This window comes from Bos indicus x Bos taurus, chromosome 20 (genome assembly GCF_003369695.1).
Source record: "Bos indicus x Bos taurus breed Angus x Brahman F1 hybrid chromosome 20, Bos_hybrid_MaternalHap_v2.0, whole genome shotgun sequence".
In the NCBI taxonomy this organism is placed as follows: domain Eukaryota; kingdom Metazoa; phylum Chordata; class Mammalia; order Artiodactyla; family Bovidae; genus Bos; species Bos indicus x Bos taurus.
Window position 1 is genome coordinate 24108141 of NC_040095.1, and position 16974 is coordinate 24125114.

General features: G+C 42.1%; 1 protein-coding gene across 2 annotated transcripts in view; it reads left to right on the forward strand.

The window, feature by feature from the left end:
- The window catches only part of LOC113878887 (chondroitin sulfate proteoglycan 4-like), a 73201-nt gene extending 58145 nt beyond the window's left edge, over nt 1-15056 (forward strand). For both annotated transcript variants that reach the window (XM_027520031.1, XM_027520032.1), the window contains exons 9-10: nt 9982-10165; nt 10804-15056. In XM_027520031.1, the coding sequence (XP_027375832.1) occupies nt 9982-10165; nt 10804-12851 (2232 nt within the window). In that variant the 3' untranslated portion in view covers nt 12852-15056. The remainder of the gene's footprint in view (nt 1-9981; nt 10166-10803) is intronic.
- Nucleotides 15057-16974: the final 1918 nt, after the last annotated feature.

Consider the following 16974-nt stretch of genomic DNA (forward strand, 5'->3'; position numbering starts at 1 on the left):
TACAAAGTAAGAATTGAATTCTCTAAAGAATTCTCTTACTAGTAGAGCACAAGGCTAATTGAGTGATTTTCATTCCAGTGCTTGTTTAGATAATTTGAAATCATTAAAAAGCAAAGTGTTCTGGTTTTGAGGTTTATGATGCCTGGCCTTTTTTCTTTTCCATAAAGCCCAGTAATTGCGTTTCAGCCATTATGCTGTTATGGGTAGATCATCCATCTTCATCTCTGCCTGCTGCTTCAGCACAGATACAGGATTCCAGGTCCACATTTAGAAAATGATACAATCGATTCTGGGTTATGAGTTTTGTCTAATAACCCCTTCTAGACTCTGAAATCAGCGTGTACATTTTAAGACATTGTGAACGCATTTCCCATAGGAGAGAAGCTAATTTATTATAACTTAATGGAGAGTGTAATGGGATGGTTAAACTTTGGCTCTTTTATTTTCTGTGCAGGGAAGGATAAGCTTCTTTGTGTTAGTGATCACTCTTGCCCCACCCTGACCCCTGCTTTCTTGGGGTCTCTTCAGTGACAAGCTTAATGGCAACTAGACTCAGTAGACATTTTGAACATTTTCCAGTTTCTTGTTTTAGCAATTTTGATTTGGCCCTTGCAGTTCACTGAATTATGTGCTAGCATATTTTTGCATGCATGGAAATTATTGTATTGCATTGTCATTTAGCCACCTATTCATTGTTCAAACTTGAAGCTGGCTTTGAATAATCAAAAAAGCAGAGAGAACTAATTCCCATTTCAGTGAGCATGGTTGAGCTTTTCTCCTTTTATTAACTTCCTAAAGCTGCTGTAATAAATGACCTCAGACTTGGTGGCTTAAAACAGCAGAAATTTACTGTCTCATAGTTCTGGAGGCCAGAAGTTGGAACTCCATTTCACTGGACTGAAGTCAAGGCAATGGCAGGGCTATGCTCTCTCTGGAGGCACTAGGGGAGAACTTCTTCCACTCCTGTCTTCCTGCTCCTGGTGGCTGCCAGCCTTTCCTGGTATGTGGCCGCATCTCTCTAATTTCTGTCTTCGTGGTCACATTGCCTTCTCCTCTTCTGTCTGTATCTTTTAGCCCTCTGCATCCCTCTTATTCATGTGATTGCAGTTCGAGCCCACCTGAATAATCCAGGATACCCTTCCCGTCTTAGGAAGATTGACTTAGTCACATCTGCAAAGTCTTTGCCATAGAAGGTAACACTCACAGGTTCAAGAGCTTTGGCCCTGATATTTTTGGTGGGTGTTTTTAGCCTAGTATGTTCATATAGAATAAAAGCGAGGTGTCCCATACGATCTCACTTGGTAGTTTTATTAAAGGACTCCATGCTTGTAATGGTATAAGGCCCATGAAAATCTACGTCTGTGCGTGTGTGCTGAGTCACTTCAGCCGTGTCTGGCTCTGCAGCCCCATGGACCGTAGCCCACCAGGCTCCTCTGTCCATGGAATTTCCCAGGCTGGAGTGGGTTGCCATGCCCTTCTCCAGAGGATCTTCCCAACCCAGGGATCAAACCCAAGTCTCTTACATCTCCTGCATTGGTAGGTGGGTTCTTTACCACAAGTGCCATCTGGGAAGCCCAAATCTGTGTCTGAAAGTGTTAGTCGCTCAGTTGTGTCCAACTATTTGCGACTCCATGGACTGTAGCCCATCAGGCTCCTCTGTCCAAAGAATTCTCCAGGCAAGAATACTGGAGTGGGTAGCCATTCCTTCTCCAGAGAAAAAGAGTCTGCTTTTTTTTAAAAGAAGCAAGTCTGCTTCCATATAAATGTGGATTTGGACCTCTCTGTCAGGTAGGGCTGTAGATGGATATATTGCTAGGCTCCCATGAAGAGCTTTTTGTTGTAATATTTTTATGTAGAGTATAGAGGAGCATGGATAATTGTTTGGGCCTGGTTTTCAGTTGCCCATTTCTAGCTGGAGATTTCCAGATATCACCATTTAGGAACTTAAGTTTCCTAAAATGCCTCTTCTATCCATTTCCAGTAAGGAGAGTCATGCCTGGGACTTACACATGCCTGATACCTGGGCACCCTCTAAGCTGGTTCATCCTGAGCTGCCCCAGACTTCTGACCTCTTCTGGGAACCTTTGAACAGCTATGCCCAACTAGCTGTTCACTGCAGGCATGTTGGTCCCAGTCCTGGTGGCAACAAGAAAGGGCTCACAAAAAGGAGTCATTTCTCTGAGATCATCCTTCAGGAGCACAGGAGCTTGTTGTTTTCCCAGTCTTAGCCTTTAGGACTTTTTATTAACCTACATGGAACCTTGGAGATTTAATCTTTTTGAACTGTTTGGATTCCTGTAGTCTCCTTTCCTTACAAATATCTGCCCAAGATAGAGATTTTTTGGTGAGATTACTGACTGTGTCCTAGACAGGCCAGACCAAAATGGCACTTGTCTGCCCTAATCATACCTACCAATTCACTTTCAACATTCCTGAATTCCTTAGGGTTAGAGAGCCTAACTTGTGAATTTCTGGCTTACTATAGTGCCACTGAGCTTTCTGGGCTTCCCGAGTGGTACTAGTGGTAAAGAACCCACCTGACAATGCAGGAGAGGAAAGAGATGGAGTTTGATCCCTGAATCAGGAAATCCCCTGGAGGGGGAAATGGCAACCCCCACTCCAGTATTCTTGCCTGGAGACTCCTGTGTACAGAGGAGCCTGCCGGGCTTCAGTCCATGGGATCTCAGAGTCAGACATGACCGAAGTGACTTAGCACACACTGAGCTTTCCACACATAGGTACAATGAACTCTGGAGTCACACAAGACTGAATTAAAAACTGAGTTCTTATACCTGTTGGCTAGTGAATTATTTAAATTTTCTGAGCCTCAGTTGTTTTTTTAATCTGTCAAATGAATATAACAATCCCTCCTAAAACAAAAATAAAATGAGTTACATATGAGCCAAACAGAATGCCTGGCATATATTTAGGGCACAATTAAAGTTAGGTACTGTCAATGTGTTTTTATTAAATAAATGGGTAAGATGTCTTGGATTGCCTTATTTCTACTGCTTCATGATATAAATGTACACTTTATAATTAAAATTTGTAAAACACTTTGTAAGTAGTGTATCTGTTTGTTAAACAAATATTTATTGAATCACCAAGTGTAGAATGGTGCATGCTTGCGTGCCAAGTCTCTTCAGTTGTGTCCGACTCTTAGCAACTCCACGGACTGTAGCCCACCAAGATCCTCTGTCCAGGGGATTCTCCAGGCAAGAATACTGGAGTGGCTTGCCATTTCTTCCTCCAGGGGATCTTCCCGACTCAAGGGCTGAACCCATGTCTCCTATGTTTTCTGCATCAGCAGGTTCAATCTTTACCACTACCACCACCTGGGAAGCCCATAGAATGGTGAGCTAATGTTTATTTACAAAGCAACGGAAAGTAAGCTTCCAAAATATGTGCCAGAATTCCAGCCTACAATTTCCTTTGTTTTATGAGAAAATATTTATTTATTTAGGCATATTTTAGAACTTTCTGATTGCTTAATATTCTCATGCCATGATTCACTATAAAAAATGAATATAGCCTTCCATCTGTAAGGAATTGTTTAGTTAGGGCTTAGATCCTTTCTTGAAAGCCCTAGAAATGCCCAAAGCCCACCATTTTGAACATTGATATGGCAAAAGACCAATTAGGTCAAATGCATATCTGCAAGTCAGATATGATTCTGTATTTTAATGCATAAATGGATGCTCAGTGAGATTAAATGACTTGCATAAAAGACACAGAGCTGGCAGTTGGTAATATTTATATTTGACTTTGGGTCTGATCAATCTGGCTTCCCCGGTGGCTCAGTGTAAAGAATCTTCCTGCCAATGCAGGAGACACAGGAGATTCCTGGGTCAGGAAGATCCCCTGGAGAAGGGAATGGCAACCCACTCCAATATTCTTACCTGGGAAATCCCATGGACAGAGGAGCCTGGTGGGCTATACTCCATGGGGTTGCAGAGTCAGACACAACTGAGTAACTAAGCACCTCACAGCGGCTGATCAATCCAGGGTTCATATTTTACTACATTCCTGTGGTTCCATTTTTATATTAGTGAACATCCTTTTCCTTCTTGGAGGAAGAGAGTTGATGGTTCAAGTAGTTGGGGGCAAAAAGTTGCCAGTAATATGGCTCTAAAGAAAGAGCTCTTATCTATAAGCCTGGACATCTGGGTTCTGGCCCCCGCTCTGCTCCCAGCTAGCCCTGTCACTGCGGGGAGGGAGAGGAGTTACTGAAATTCCAACTTCTTTGAGCATCTCAGGAGCCTCTCAGCTGCAAACTTTAACTCATCACACAAAAACCAATAGAATCCCTAGCCTTCTTACAGCCAAATCTGTCTCTTTGGTCTCTGATAAATGTTTTTCTTTGTGGTTCTGTAGGAATCAAGGCTATGAGATCCAGAATGTTTAGATTTCAGAGATCCAAAGGGTATTATCCTAGTGTCCCTTCTAGTAAAAGCACTACTCTGAGAAGGTCTAGGATTTGGAGCCACATATCCACCCATTCGGAGAGGAATACAACCTCAGTAAAGTCCTAGAGAAATGGACCAGTTTGGAGGTGGGGTGCATGCTGGGATAGTCTACAACCTCTTGTTGATTTCAGAGTGCCAAGGCACATGCCCCATTCTACATAAACGGAGTCATCAGAGAAAAGGCACTGTTGATCCCTTCTTGAAGCTGATATAGTAAAACACCCCAGGATTTACTTTTTTAAATTGTTATATTAGCTTTTTATTTTGAAATAATTTCAGACTCAGAAAAAAATCACAATAGAATACAGAATTCTCTTATACTGTTCATCCACATTCACCAAATGTTAGCATTTAACTGCCTTTTAACTGCCTTTATCATTCTCCCTATACACACACACACACACACACACACACACACACACACACACTTTTGATATTTTGAGAGTTTTGAGAACCAGTTACAGACATGATGCCCCCCTTACCACTATATTTAGTAACATATTTGTATTTATTTACCTCTATATTTAGTACATTTATTTTTAGCTCTGTATAGTTCCTAAAAACAAGAGGCCATTCTCTTATATAACCACAGTTTAATTTTCAACAACATGAAATGAACAGTAATGCTGTTTTATAATCTATAGACCTTACTCAGATTTGACAAGTTGTTTCAGTGAATGTGCTCTATGGCAGAGGGGAAAACCCACAGCACAAAACATAGCAAATAGGTGTCAGGAGCCTTTAGTCGCCTTTAATCTGGATCCATTCCACAGTCATGCTGACTTTTGTGACCTTGCTGTTTTCTGTGGCCAACAGGCCAGTTATTTGTAGGAAGTCCCTCAGTTTGGTTTTATCTGATGTTTCCTCTTGTCTGGGGCAAGAGCACCACAAGAGAAGCCGGGTTCTTCCCAGAGTGTCCTGCCCGGCGCCCGCTTTGCCCTGTCCCTGACGATATTTTCTTTCATCACTTGGTCAGGTGCTGTTTTTCAGGTTTCTCAACTGTGAAGGGAAAATTAGTAAGTGTCTATGAGGAGATGCTTTGGAACCATCTAAATATCCTGTTTCTCATCATAATTTAGCTCACTAGTTTCAGCAGTCATTTTAGGATTCTTACCTGAAGCGTTTATTACTAGTTGGTTGCCAGATGGTGAGTTTTCTTTTCTCTTTTAAAACAATGGTGCCTGTAATTTATTTTTGGCTGTGTTGGGGCTTCATTGCTGTGTGGGCTTTCTCTAGTTGCGGCAGGCGGGGCTACTCTCCAGTTGTGGAGCACGGACTTCTCACTGCGGTGGCTTCCCTTGCTGCAGCGCATGGGCTCTAAGGTGCGCAGGCTTCAGTAGCTGGGACGCTTGGGCTTCATAGTTGGGCTCAAGGGCTCTAGAGCACAGGCTCAGTAGTTGTGGCGCACGGGCTTAGTTGTTCCGTAGCATGTGGAATGTTCCGGGATCAGGGATGGAACCTGTGTCTCCTGCATTGGCAGGCGGATTCTTTACTACTGAGCCACCAGGGAAACCCTGACTTTTCTGATTTTCTATTTTTCTTTCTATATTGAAATTATACACCATTCAGTTTCTAATGACATACCAGAAAGATTGTAAAAGAGAAAATATCTGGGCTAATCTAAATCCATAGGAACCAAAAACACCCCTTTCCCCTCCCCTTAATCCCAGAGCCCAGGTACTTTGCTAAGTGGCTTATCTGTCTATATTTAACACAGTGGAAATATGCAGAGCTGTTGGAAGTTGTTCCTAAGGCTGCTTTCTATTTGAGATAACAAGTAATTCCTAATCTTCTCTGAGAACCTTCTCTCCTCAGGTTGACCCTGCACTTTTTCTCATAAGGTCTTGATCTTATTCTTCCTTTCCTGGCCCTCTCTCAGCATGCACACACACACAGGCACTCTCACAAATACACCAACTCACACACACACACCCCTTAGAACCTGACTTTTAAAGCTGGTGAAGCCAAAGTTGTTTTCTAAACATCACCTCAACCCTCTTATCCTCTTTCAAGGCATGACTGGCAAGTTGACATTCCACAGGTGCCCTCACTTCCTTTGACTTCTAGCTCAGCCCTTTCAGTTACCTGTTCTCGGGTCTTGGAAGCTCACACACTCAAGATGAATCTAATTCCATTCTCTCTCTCTCTCCAGTGTAAAATGTCACTTTGTTATCTACAATTTCTTACTCTTAAAATGCGTTTCAAAAACAGAACTCAGAACAGACCTCTCCTACATTAGGCACCTGAAATACGGAACTATGTTTAAGACTCTTTGCCAGTTACTTCTTTCAGAAGATTTCTGACCTTCATGTCTATTCTTCCCATTTATGAAAACCATTCTTTCATTGGGAAAATCATTTTCCTTACAATAGACATCAAAAGATCTTAGATTATTCTAACAATTTGTTATATGTTTTTTAGGGGAGCTGACTTTCACTCATACCAAAGAAACAGTGGCCATGAATGACCCACATCCACAAAAACCTTCCTCCTGGTTAATAGTCTGTTAATTTTCATATTAAGAAACTGGATCTTGTTTGCCTTATAATATTATACTTCTCAAGCAGAATGGAAACATTTCAGAAACCATCCTCTGGTCTAAAATCCATGGCACAGTCACCTACTTCTAGGAGGAGGAATATATTGATAACTAACCTTTTGTCATAAATCTTAAACTAGGAATAGAAATGGTAGATCTACTAAATAAAACTGACTTATTCCCCAGGAACTAATAGGGTATTCAGTTACTAGTTAGTAGCAGAAATTACTATCTTTGGAGAAAGTCCAATTTCTCATGAGTCACCTTGTTTTTTTAATTAGGAAATGTTGAGAGATGATATTTTCTTCTCCCTACTTATCCCCAAGTGACAGCACTTACTTGCTTTATCCTTGAATAGGACGAGAAACAAAAAAATCCTCATCAGCAGTTTTGGCCACTCTGGGAACACAGATCTTTTATTCCATGAAATTCACTAGCCAAAAGCCTTTCTGGTTCTAGATACACCCACTGTCATGAGCAGAGAGTCAAAGCAATGCATTACCACACCTCTGTTAATTAATACATTACAGTCATTCTTACACATCTGTAGGATTTTAGTTCCAGGACCATCCCTCCCTATATCCCCCACCACTGCTGCTAAGTCACTTCAGTCGTATCCGACTCTGTGCGACCCCATAAATGGCAGCCTACCAGGCTCCCCCATCCCTGGGATTCTCCAGGCAAGAACTGGAGTGGGTTGCCATTTCCTTCTCCAGTGCAGGAAAGTGAAAAGTCAAAGTGAAGTTGCTCAGTTGTATGCAACTCTTAGTGACCCCATGGACTGCAGCCTACCAGGCTCCTCCACCCATGGGATTTTCCAGGCAAGAGTACTGGAGTGGGGTGCCATTGCCTTCTCCGATCCCCCACCACTGCAGATACTAAAATCTAAGAATGCTCAAGTCCCATATATAAAATGGAATTGTATTTGCATATAACCTGCACATATTCTTCTATATACTTTAAATCATTTCTAGATTACTTACAATACTTAATACAATATAAATGCCTTATAAATCATGGCCAGTATGTAACACATAACAATTTTGACTTTTGGAACTCTATGGAATTTTTTTTCCAAATGTTTTTGATCCATGGTTGGTTGAATCTTTGGGTGTGGAACCCACGGATATGGAAGACCATATTTCCAAATACTGACTGTTGAAAATTTCTCTGTAAATTATATGATAGTTTATCCTCAGAACTTTTGACATGGACAGTCAAGTACTTTGGCAGAACCTACCTGTAAGTTCAGATATTGTAATAGATAGCAGGTCAGAAAAAGATGTGACCTCTAGGAATTCAGGGTTGAATATTTTATCTCTAGCCTTCCCTTCTTGGTTATAGTCACTGTTGTTGGAGGAAGGGCTGCTCGCATGGTATTTTCATGGTAAACCCATGAAAATAATGAGTTTATGCAGTTGTATCAACAAGATACTGGGTTGGGACCATCTCCATCAATTGATATAAAAAGGACCTTGATAGTGTTATGTGACAGCCTGGATGGGAGGGGAGTTTGGAAGAGAATGGATACGTGTATATGTATGATTGAGTTTGCTGTCCACCGGAAACTATCACAACATTGATAATTGGCTATACTCCAATATAAAATAAAAAGCTTTTCAAAAAAAGGACAGTGATAGGTCACAGACATTAAGGACTTCAGTTAAATCTTGAAAACTATCTCAAGCAAGATGGGAAAACTTAAAAATCAGTAGGAGTTATACTTGCAAGAGAATGATATACACCATATATTAAAATTCATGAATTAATGATGATTCTCAAGCAAATAAAACAAAACCAGTGGTCAGTGTTTGGAGAGTGGAGCCAAGGGACTCATTCTTCTGAAAATGATATTACAAGGAAAAGAATAAAACACTTATCCTGTTTGTCTTGCCTGTACTGTATATCAGTGCAGCCAACTAGCTGATAAGAGAAAGTTTTTTATAGAAGAATTCCAAATAAGAATGAAGAAGGAATGATGAATAATATCAGTGTTTTGTCACTGTGAAAATAATGTGCTTAGTTTCTCAGTTGTGTCTGACTCTTTTTGACCCCATGGATTGTGTAGCCTGCCAGGCTCCTCTGTCCATGGGATTCCCCATACAAGAATACTGGAGTGGGTAGCCATTCCCTTCGCCTGAGGTTCTTCCTGACCTAGGGATCGAACCTGAGTCTCCTGCATTGCGGGTGGATTCTTTACAGTCTGAGCCACTGGGGAAACCCATGAAAATAATGAGTTTAGGCAGGTGCATCAATGAGCACGTAAAACTGTTAGTTGATAGACTTATGGGGAGCTTAAAGATAGTTGGATCAGTCTGGCAACACTTGAAGCCACCTATCAATCTTAACATATCCAAAAGAGAAGAAGCCCGACATTATTTTGCCTTGTGATGCAATGCAAGAGGAAATATACATGTAAAACATTCTTACTGCAAAATTGAACCTGATTCTTATTAAAGCTCTAGATATAACTGCAAATACATAAGAACTATAGGTACCAGGGGACCATATTAAATGATGCCATATGGGTGGTAACTGAATATTTGAAAAAAAAAATCTTTTACTAATACTTACTAGAGCATTTACAGATGAAATTACTTGCTGTCTATGTTTTGCTTCAAAATAATCTGTTGGGCAGAAAAGTAGGAATACATATGAAGCAAGATTGGTTGGGAGTTGGTAGTTATGATGCTGACATGGAAGTAAAGGTTCATTATAAACTTGCTATAATATAGATACCGCAGGCATCAGTCATCTCAAAATCAATGTGCTTTTCTTTCTCTTTTGGTAATAGAATCACCTAGGTTTGACAAATACGTTACCACACTTTTAACGTTCCTAAATTTGCATGGAAATGTGTAATACTCTGAGGATGAATAAACCCTGAAAAAACATATATCTCTTCCAATTGGGATATATGTTTATTCTCATATGATCCCTGAAATCAGGGGCTGATTTTTCTTAATATCTGGCCAGGTGAGTGAACAGCTGATATTATACCAGCATATGGACTGGGAAAACATGGGCTGGACCGCGGAAGACTCTTTCACGTTCACAGTGTCCTCCCCGCCAGCAGCTCTAGTCCCTGAGGAGTTTCATATAACTATTTCGTATGAAATTAACGAACCTGGTCGGCAGAGTCGTCTGCTTGCAAATACAGGTAATTCCACCTTATCCTACTGATAAAGTCAATACCTTATCTCCACTTATTAGAACAGGGACATTTGGGGAATAAATCTTTCCCTTTTTAATCATCAATGCCATGATATCAATCTTTGAAATAAAACTTTTATGTCTATGAAATGTGTTATTTCTTTATGTATGCTTTTTCTCTGGGCCTCTGCTTTTTCCTCTCCTGAGCCTTAATAGTTTCAGTGGGGAAAGAATGGAAAATTAGCTTTCAAGAATTCCTATTTGTACTTCCAAATGGGGACTTCACCATGCCCACGACTGAAAACTGTTGATGGAAAATGAACATAACAAAAAGGGTAAATTCTTGAAAAGAAAGAGATACTGAAAGCTATACCTGTTTCTATGGTAAGAGAAAGTCCAGTAGTGGGAAAGTTAGGAGATGGACTTGTTATAAACGAATCTCAAGGTTTAAAACTCTCTTACTTGAAATACTGACTTCATAGTGTGGGCGTGTGTATTTAAAATTAATTTTTTTAGTATGCCTTGGGTAGCAATGCTAATTCAGATACTAAGGTGTTTTGGATCATCCACTGGGACAGGCAAATGTGAGATCATTTGAAAGTTCTAATGAAATGCCACTTTGTTCTTTACATGTGTTTTTAACAGGAGCTGTTGTCAAGGAGGGAGACAAAGTTCTCATTGACCAATCTAAGTTAGATGCGTCCAATCTCTTACTTAAATTGCCCAAATCTCAGCGTTCTTTATACGAAATTTGGTTCCAAGTTACATCTCTTCCTCACCATGGAACTCTTATGGTTGGAGAGAGAAATATTACCAAGAGAAAACCCAATTTCTCTCAATATATAATTAATACATTTGGAGTCACATACCTTCACGATGACTCTGAATCACTGGCTGATAACTTTACCTTTGCTGTTTGGCCCAATGAAAAGAGCAAGTCCACCATGAAGCCAGAGGCCGACTTTCATGAAGAGATGTTTAACATCACCATCACTCCTATAAATGACCAAGCACCGGAATTAAAGACAAAAGGGCTTCGACTGCAAGTTCTGCAGGGCAATAGGTTCGTTTTAGGACCTGAAAACCTAAAAGTGGAAGATCTAGATAGTCCTCCAGAAGAGATCAGGTATGTGGTCATCCGTGATCCTAATAATGGCTTTTTGGCAATGGCGCACCATCCGCATATACCCGTTCACCACTTCACACAAGCCGACATTGATAACTCTCAGGTGTGGTTCATACACGATGGAAGCCCATCCTCTGGGGCGTTTTACTTCAGTGTCAGCGATGGCCAACACCGCCCACTCTATAAGCTCTTCCACCTGGATGTCATCCCCGTCTCCATCACCCTTGTGAACCTCACTGACCTTCTTCTTTCACAAGGCCAGACAAGTGTCACCATCACTGGCGCTCACCTGTCAGCAGTGACCAATGGGAGGAGCCCACACGTCACTTACAAGGTTATGCGGCCCCTCCAGCATGGTCATCTGCTCATTGAAGACCAGGAGGTCGTCAGTTTTGGACAGGAAGATCTGAATTTAGGAAAGCTCTCTTACCACATGACAAACCTCACTGCCTCAGAGGACCAGCTACAGTTCTCACTGTTTACCTCAGAAAGCAACCTGACAGGACAAACACTGGGCATCAGAGTGCAGCCATTACTGCGGGTGTCGTCAGGCCTGACAGTTGCCAACAGAGTGGCCCATCAGCTGTCAAGAAAGGACCTTGATGCTACTGAGCTTGCTAACAGGACTAACAGTGATCCCACATTTGAAGTGACAGAACCCCCTGTCCACAGCAGACTTGTACGAAGAGCAGGCTGGGACACTGCCTTGGAAGATGCTACTCTGTTCACTCAGAGGGATATTGACCAAGGACTGCTGATTCTTGAGCCGCATGCCAATCTAACGGGCCCCAACAGCCTCAGTGACTCTTTCACGTTTCTGCTCAGGGCAGACCACGTCCAACCAGCAACAGGGTGTCTCCCCTTCACCATAGTGCCACCTGACCCCTTTTTTTCGCAGACTTTTACCCCCAATGTTTCCTTCTTAGTCACTGATAACCTTGTGACTATCGGTGTCTCTCAGGAAAAGCCTGTGGTTTCCTCAGAACCCACAACACAGACAGGAACTCTGGGGAAGCTGACCCAGACCAGATGGCCGGAAGCAGCTCCCTGGGGACGACACAGTGGTGAAGAGCCCACTCTGGATGTCATGGCTTCTCCCACCAGAGTCACTTGGTCACCAGATGCCACCAGAGCCAGCCCTGGGGCCCCCACCCAGACCAGGGAGAGCAGTCACCCTCTGATGGTCATCATGCCACTGTCAGTGGTGCTCTTCCTGCTAATAGTAACCGTGGTGGCCTCATGTGTCTGGCTGCTGGGCCGGAAGGCAGAGAAGGCAACACCTCTTATTAAGCCCCAGATCAACCTAGAACCCACAACCGCAGGTCCTAGGCCAGAGAGGAGCCCAACGGTTCCCACCGTCACAGTGACGCCTCTCCCAAGAAGCTCTGGCAGTGCTCCAGTCAGTCTTTTCAGGGCCCCACCATGTGAACGCATGGAGAAGTCTCCAGCTTCCGAGCCAGCAGAAAGATGTGCTCCATGGGAGACATGGATGAATTTGGATCCTGACATGGTCAAGCTCTGCAGACAAACCAACCCAGCACTAAAGCACAAGCAGTACTGGGTGTAGACTCAGGGCGCTCGTTCCTCACTGACCGCCTGCTGTGTGCCAGGTCCTGGGATACCAAGGCAGAGAAATGCTGGTTGGATCAACCTAGAAAAGCCTGGCTCTGCACCCCTTGGTGCTCAGTTTCAGCTCCATGGTTAGATGCTGGCAGGTGCTCACTGTAACTTTTGTGCAACACTCACCTTAGGGGGTGTCCACAAGTTTTGTGTGCCTTCTTCTAGACCCAGTGCTCTGAGTGTGCTTAAGATTTTGTCACTGTTTACATGACAGAACGTGCTGACCTGACTGCAGATTAACACAGGAGCTATAGTTAGTGGAGGAAGGCTTTGAATGTTTTTCCTTGAAGATTCACTCTCTGAGTGAGTCAGTGAGGAAGTGAAGGAACTGTGTCAGCAAGTAGAAGAGGGAATTGATCGTATCTGTGAGTTTGTTTCTGGTGTTTTTCTGTAATGACTTTTCCTCCTTGGAGTCTCCAGCTTTGATTTCCTAATGCAGGAAATGCCTTGGTGCTCTAGATAGTGGGACAGTCTGGCCCCTTTTGAAGGTATTCATTGAACACATTATGTTTAATCAAGAGGCCTTGTCTATTCTGATTTGTAACATCAAACCTGTTGTACAAACATTATTTGAAGCCCTAAGGAATAGGTTTAATGCTTTTGTGATGCCTCAATTTGGCTTAACTTTACAATGAATTGAAATAATGGCAAATTTGTATTTGACTTGCCTAGTTGAGCCTACAATTGGCCAACCCAGCTTCAGTTTCCACAGCTATAAAATGGATACATCAATACTTCTATTAGTTAGAAATGCTTTGGGTAGCAAATCATCAGACATCTGCTATGAGTGGGATTTAGGTTGGGGACTGGCGAACTTGTTCTGTGCAGGGCCATATTGTAAAAATATTTTGGTTTTGTGGATCACATATGGGTGTTTATTTTTATTTTTTAACAACCTTTTAAAACTGTAAGAACAATTCTTAGTTCCTGGATGTGACCCACAGACTGTAGTGTGCCGATTGTTGGTTTAGCTAAGCAATAAAAATTTTGAATTATTTCAACTAACAGGCAGCCTAAGGTGGATATTCCAAGGCCAGTTCAGCAGTTCAAAGACAACATCGAGGACTGAAGCTCTTTTGTTCTTTCTACTTTACCTTCCTCAAGCTATTGGCATTTCAGCCTTTTATTTAGTTCCTTGTGGCTGTGAGATAGCTGCTGAAGCTCCAAGTAATATAGCCCCACTCAAAGGCAAAAATCCTAGTGGGTGAAAAGGAGAGATGGCCGAAAGACTTTTTCTAGAGAGGATCTTATTTATTGTTATTTATTGATATTTTTTAAAATCTTGAGGCCTTCCCAAGCATTTCCCCCACTTTTATCTCTTATTGTCTAGAACTGAGCTACATGTTTCCCATCCCTTGACCAACCACTGGCAAAGGGAAAGGGGATTTGCATGATTGGTGTCTCTTCCGGAGCTGGGACAGGATTCTGCCAGCTCAGAGATCAGTGAATCCAGGAGTTCTCTGGTAGTCTAGTGGTAAGGATTCAGTGCGTTCACTGCAATGGCCCTAGTTCAGTCCCTGGTTGGGGTAACTGAGATTCCACAAGCCATTCAGCAGGGCCGAAAAAATTTTAAGAAAAGATCAATGAATCAGCCCACCATGTAATTACAGAGGGCTGGGAAATGGCCATAAGACAGGCAATGAATAAAATCTACTAAAAAAGTTTTCAAGTATTGAAATATTGAAATACTTGGGAAATGAAGATTTTGAGTTTTCAAATTGGTATCTAATATCTCCTTTTCATATTTTAATGATTTTCTTAAAGCCAGTGTTTCTAGGGTGGGGGGAGGAATTTCTTCCTAAGAGACATTTGGCAATATCAGGAAACATTTTTGGATTTTACAGCTGGTACTGATGGCATCTAGCGAGCATAGGCCAAGGATGCTGCTAAATATCCAACGTTGTACAAGAATTTTCTGGCCTCAAAAGTCAGTAATGCCAAGTTGAGAACCCTGGTTAAAGTCATAAATGTGGAGTTTTCCTTTATATCCAGTGAAGGATTAATAGATCCATTACCAAGTCTAGGCAAAAACTGTATTCTAAAAATGGAATGGAAGGGTAAAAATTCCATAGTGTGTTTGAAATTGTGATAGGCTAAAGGCAAACATGAACATTTTTAAAGAGAATATTAAAAACCAAACAAAACTTGACCAGACTCATTTCTTTATAATCTTTTGTCTAAGGAAAAAAGCTTCCTTGTAATAACAGGTGGAACACATCAGGAGAAAAAGAGAGAAAAGGGGGGAGGGGGGAGGATATTTACAAAGGTAAAGATGAGGTCAGAGTGTCCCCAAAAGTCTGATGCCCCTAAAATGTTCCGTATAGAAAAGGCTTTTTCCTTACCTTCTCCCTTTTCTGCTCTTCTAGGTTGCTTTTCTCTCCCAACCCAATTTTAACTGTTCTTGTGGAAGCAGATTTCACAAACTACAGAATAAATGGAAGTATAGCATATGTAGGGGCTTCCCTTGTAGCTCAGTTGGTGAAGAATCTGCCTGCAATGCAGGAGACCTGGGTTCGATTCCTGGGTTGGGAAGATTCCCTGGAGAAGGAAATGGCAACCCACTCCCATATTCTTGCCTGGAGAATCCCATGGACAGAGGAGCCTGGCTGGCTATGGTCCATGGGGTCTCAAGAGTTGGACACAACTTAGCAACTAAACCACCACCACCATAGCATATGTAGGCCTAGAGACAACTACCCTGTCTTAGATCCTTAGATGTATGCCACAGACAGCTTTTGCCACCATCCCTGGCCATGGACAACTGCTGCTGAACTAGGCTTCTCTTTGTCGTTGTTGTTCAGACACTAAGTCATGTCCACCTCTTTGTGACCCCATGTACTGCAGCACACCAGGCTCCTCTCTCCTCCACTGTCTCCCAGAGTTTGTTCATATTCATGTCCACTGAGTCAGAGATGCTATCTAATCATTTCATCCTCTACTAGATTTCTCTGCTCTTCTCCCAAAAGTGATTCTCTCCTGCAGTTTCTGGATTCCTGAATTTTATATAGACCTCCCAAGTGTTTTTTGTACTTGATCCCTTTAGAAAAAAGGAGGAATGAGAGTCATAATCCAAGGTTGGTTTGATCACTGTACAACATAGGATTGTTCTTAGGTCTGTTCTAAGTAGTCAGACACTCAGCAGAAGCAGAATGGCAATGTGTGCTTGAGTTTGTACATAGAAAGAAAAGGCCAAGGAGTATCTTTGCATACAGTAAGTGAGCCTTTGCTCTCCTTTGACTGGGAAGGAGAATACCTGTTCTTTGTGGAAGAGCTGGACATACTTGGCTCTATGACTATGTTGGCCTCTTCCTTGCTTCAGCCATAAAGTCTCTGGAGCTAGGACTACCAGCCAAACCAAACAAAAAAGCCTGATTTCCCTCCTCTTTTTCCTGTTAACTCTGCAACTCCAAACAAACTTGGTGTCCATTTTGGAATAAGACACACACAACTGCTTTAAAATGATAATTCATATTGTTTGTGAGTGTGCCTGCTAGAATAAGAACATCCGTGTGAGATCCAGATGTCAAGACTCAGTCATAAATCAAGTAATTCAAATAGAGCTTGGAAAGATTTCTTCCAGAGGATCTGGAGTATTCTACCGATTTGCATATGGGTTCAATTAAAAGGAAACAATGCCTATCATTTGGTGCTGGCTCAAATAAAACATGAAATGAAACATTTTGGCAAAGCCTTGTTTAGTATTAAATCAGTCCGAAAAGGTTTCTCGCATATGCAGTACTATAACTGCATAGTCTCAATTCTGTCATGATGAATTCAATGCTTCTTAACAAGTGACTGGGCTTCCCTGGTGGCTCAGATGGTAAATAATCCGCCTGCAATGCAGGAGACCTAAGTTTGATCCCTGGGTTGGGAGATCCCCTGGAGAAAGGAATGGCTACCCACTCCAGTGTTCTGGCCTGGATAATTCCATGGGCAAAGGAGCCTGGCAGGCTACAGTCCTTGGGATTGCAAAGAGTTGGAAGCGACTGAGCAACTTTCACTTTCATTTTAACAAGTGACTGGTGATTTAATAAGTGGATACTAAGGGTTAGTATCAGAAGAGTGGCTAA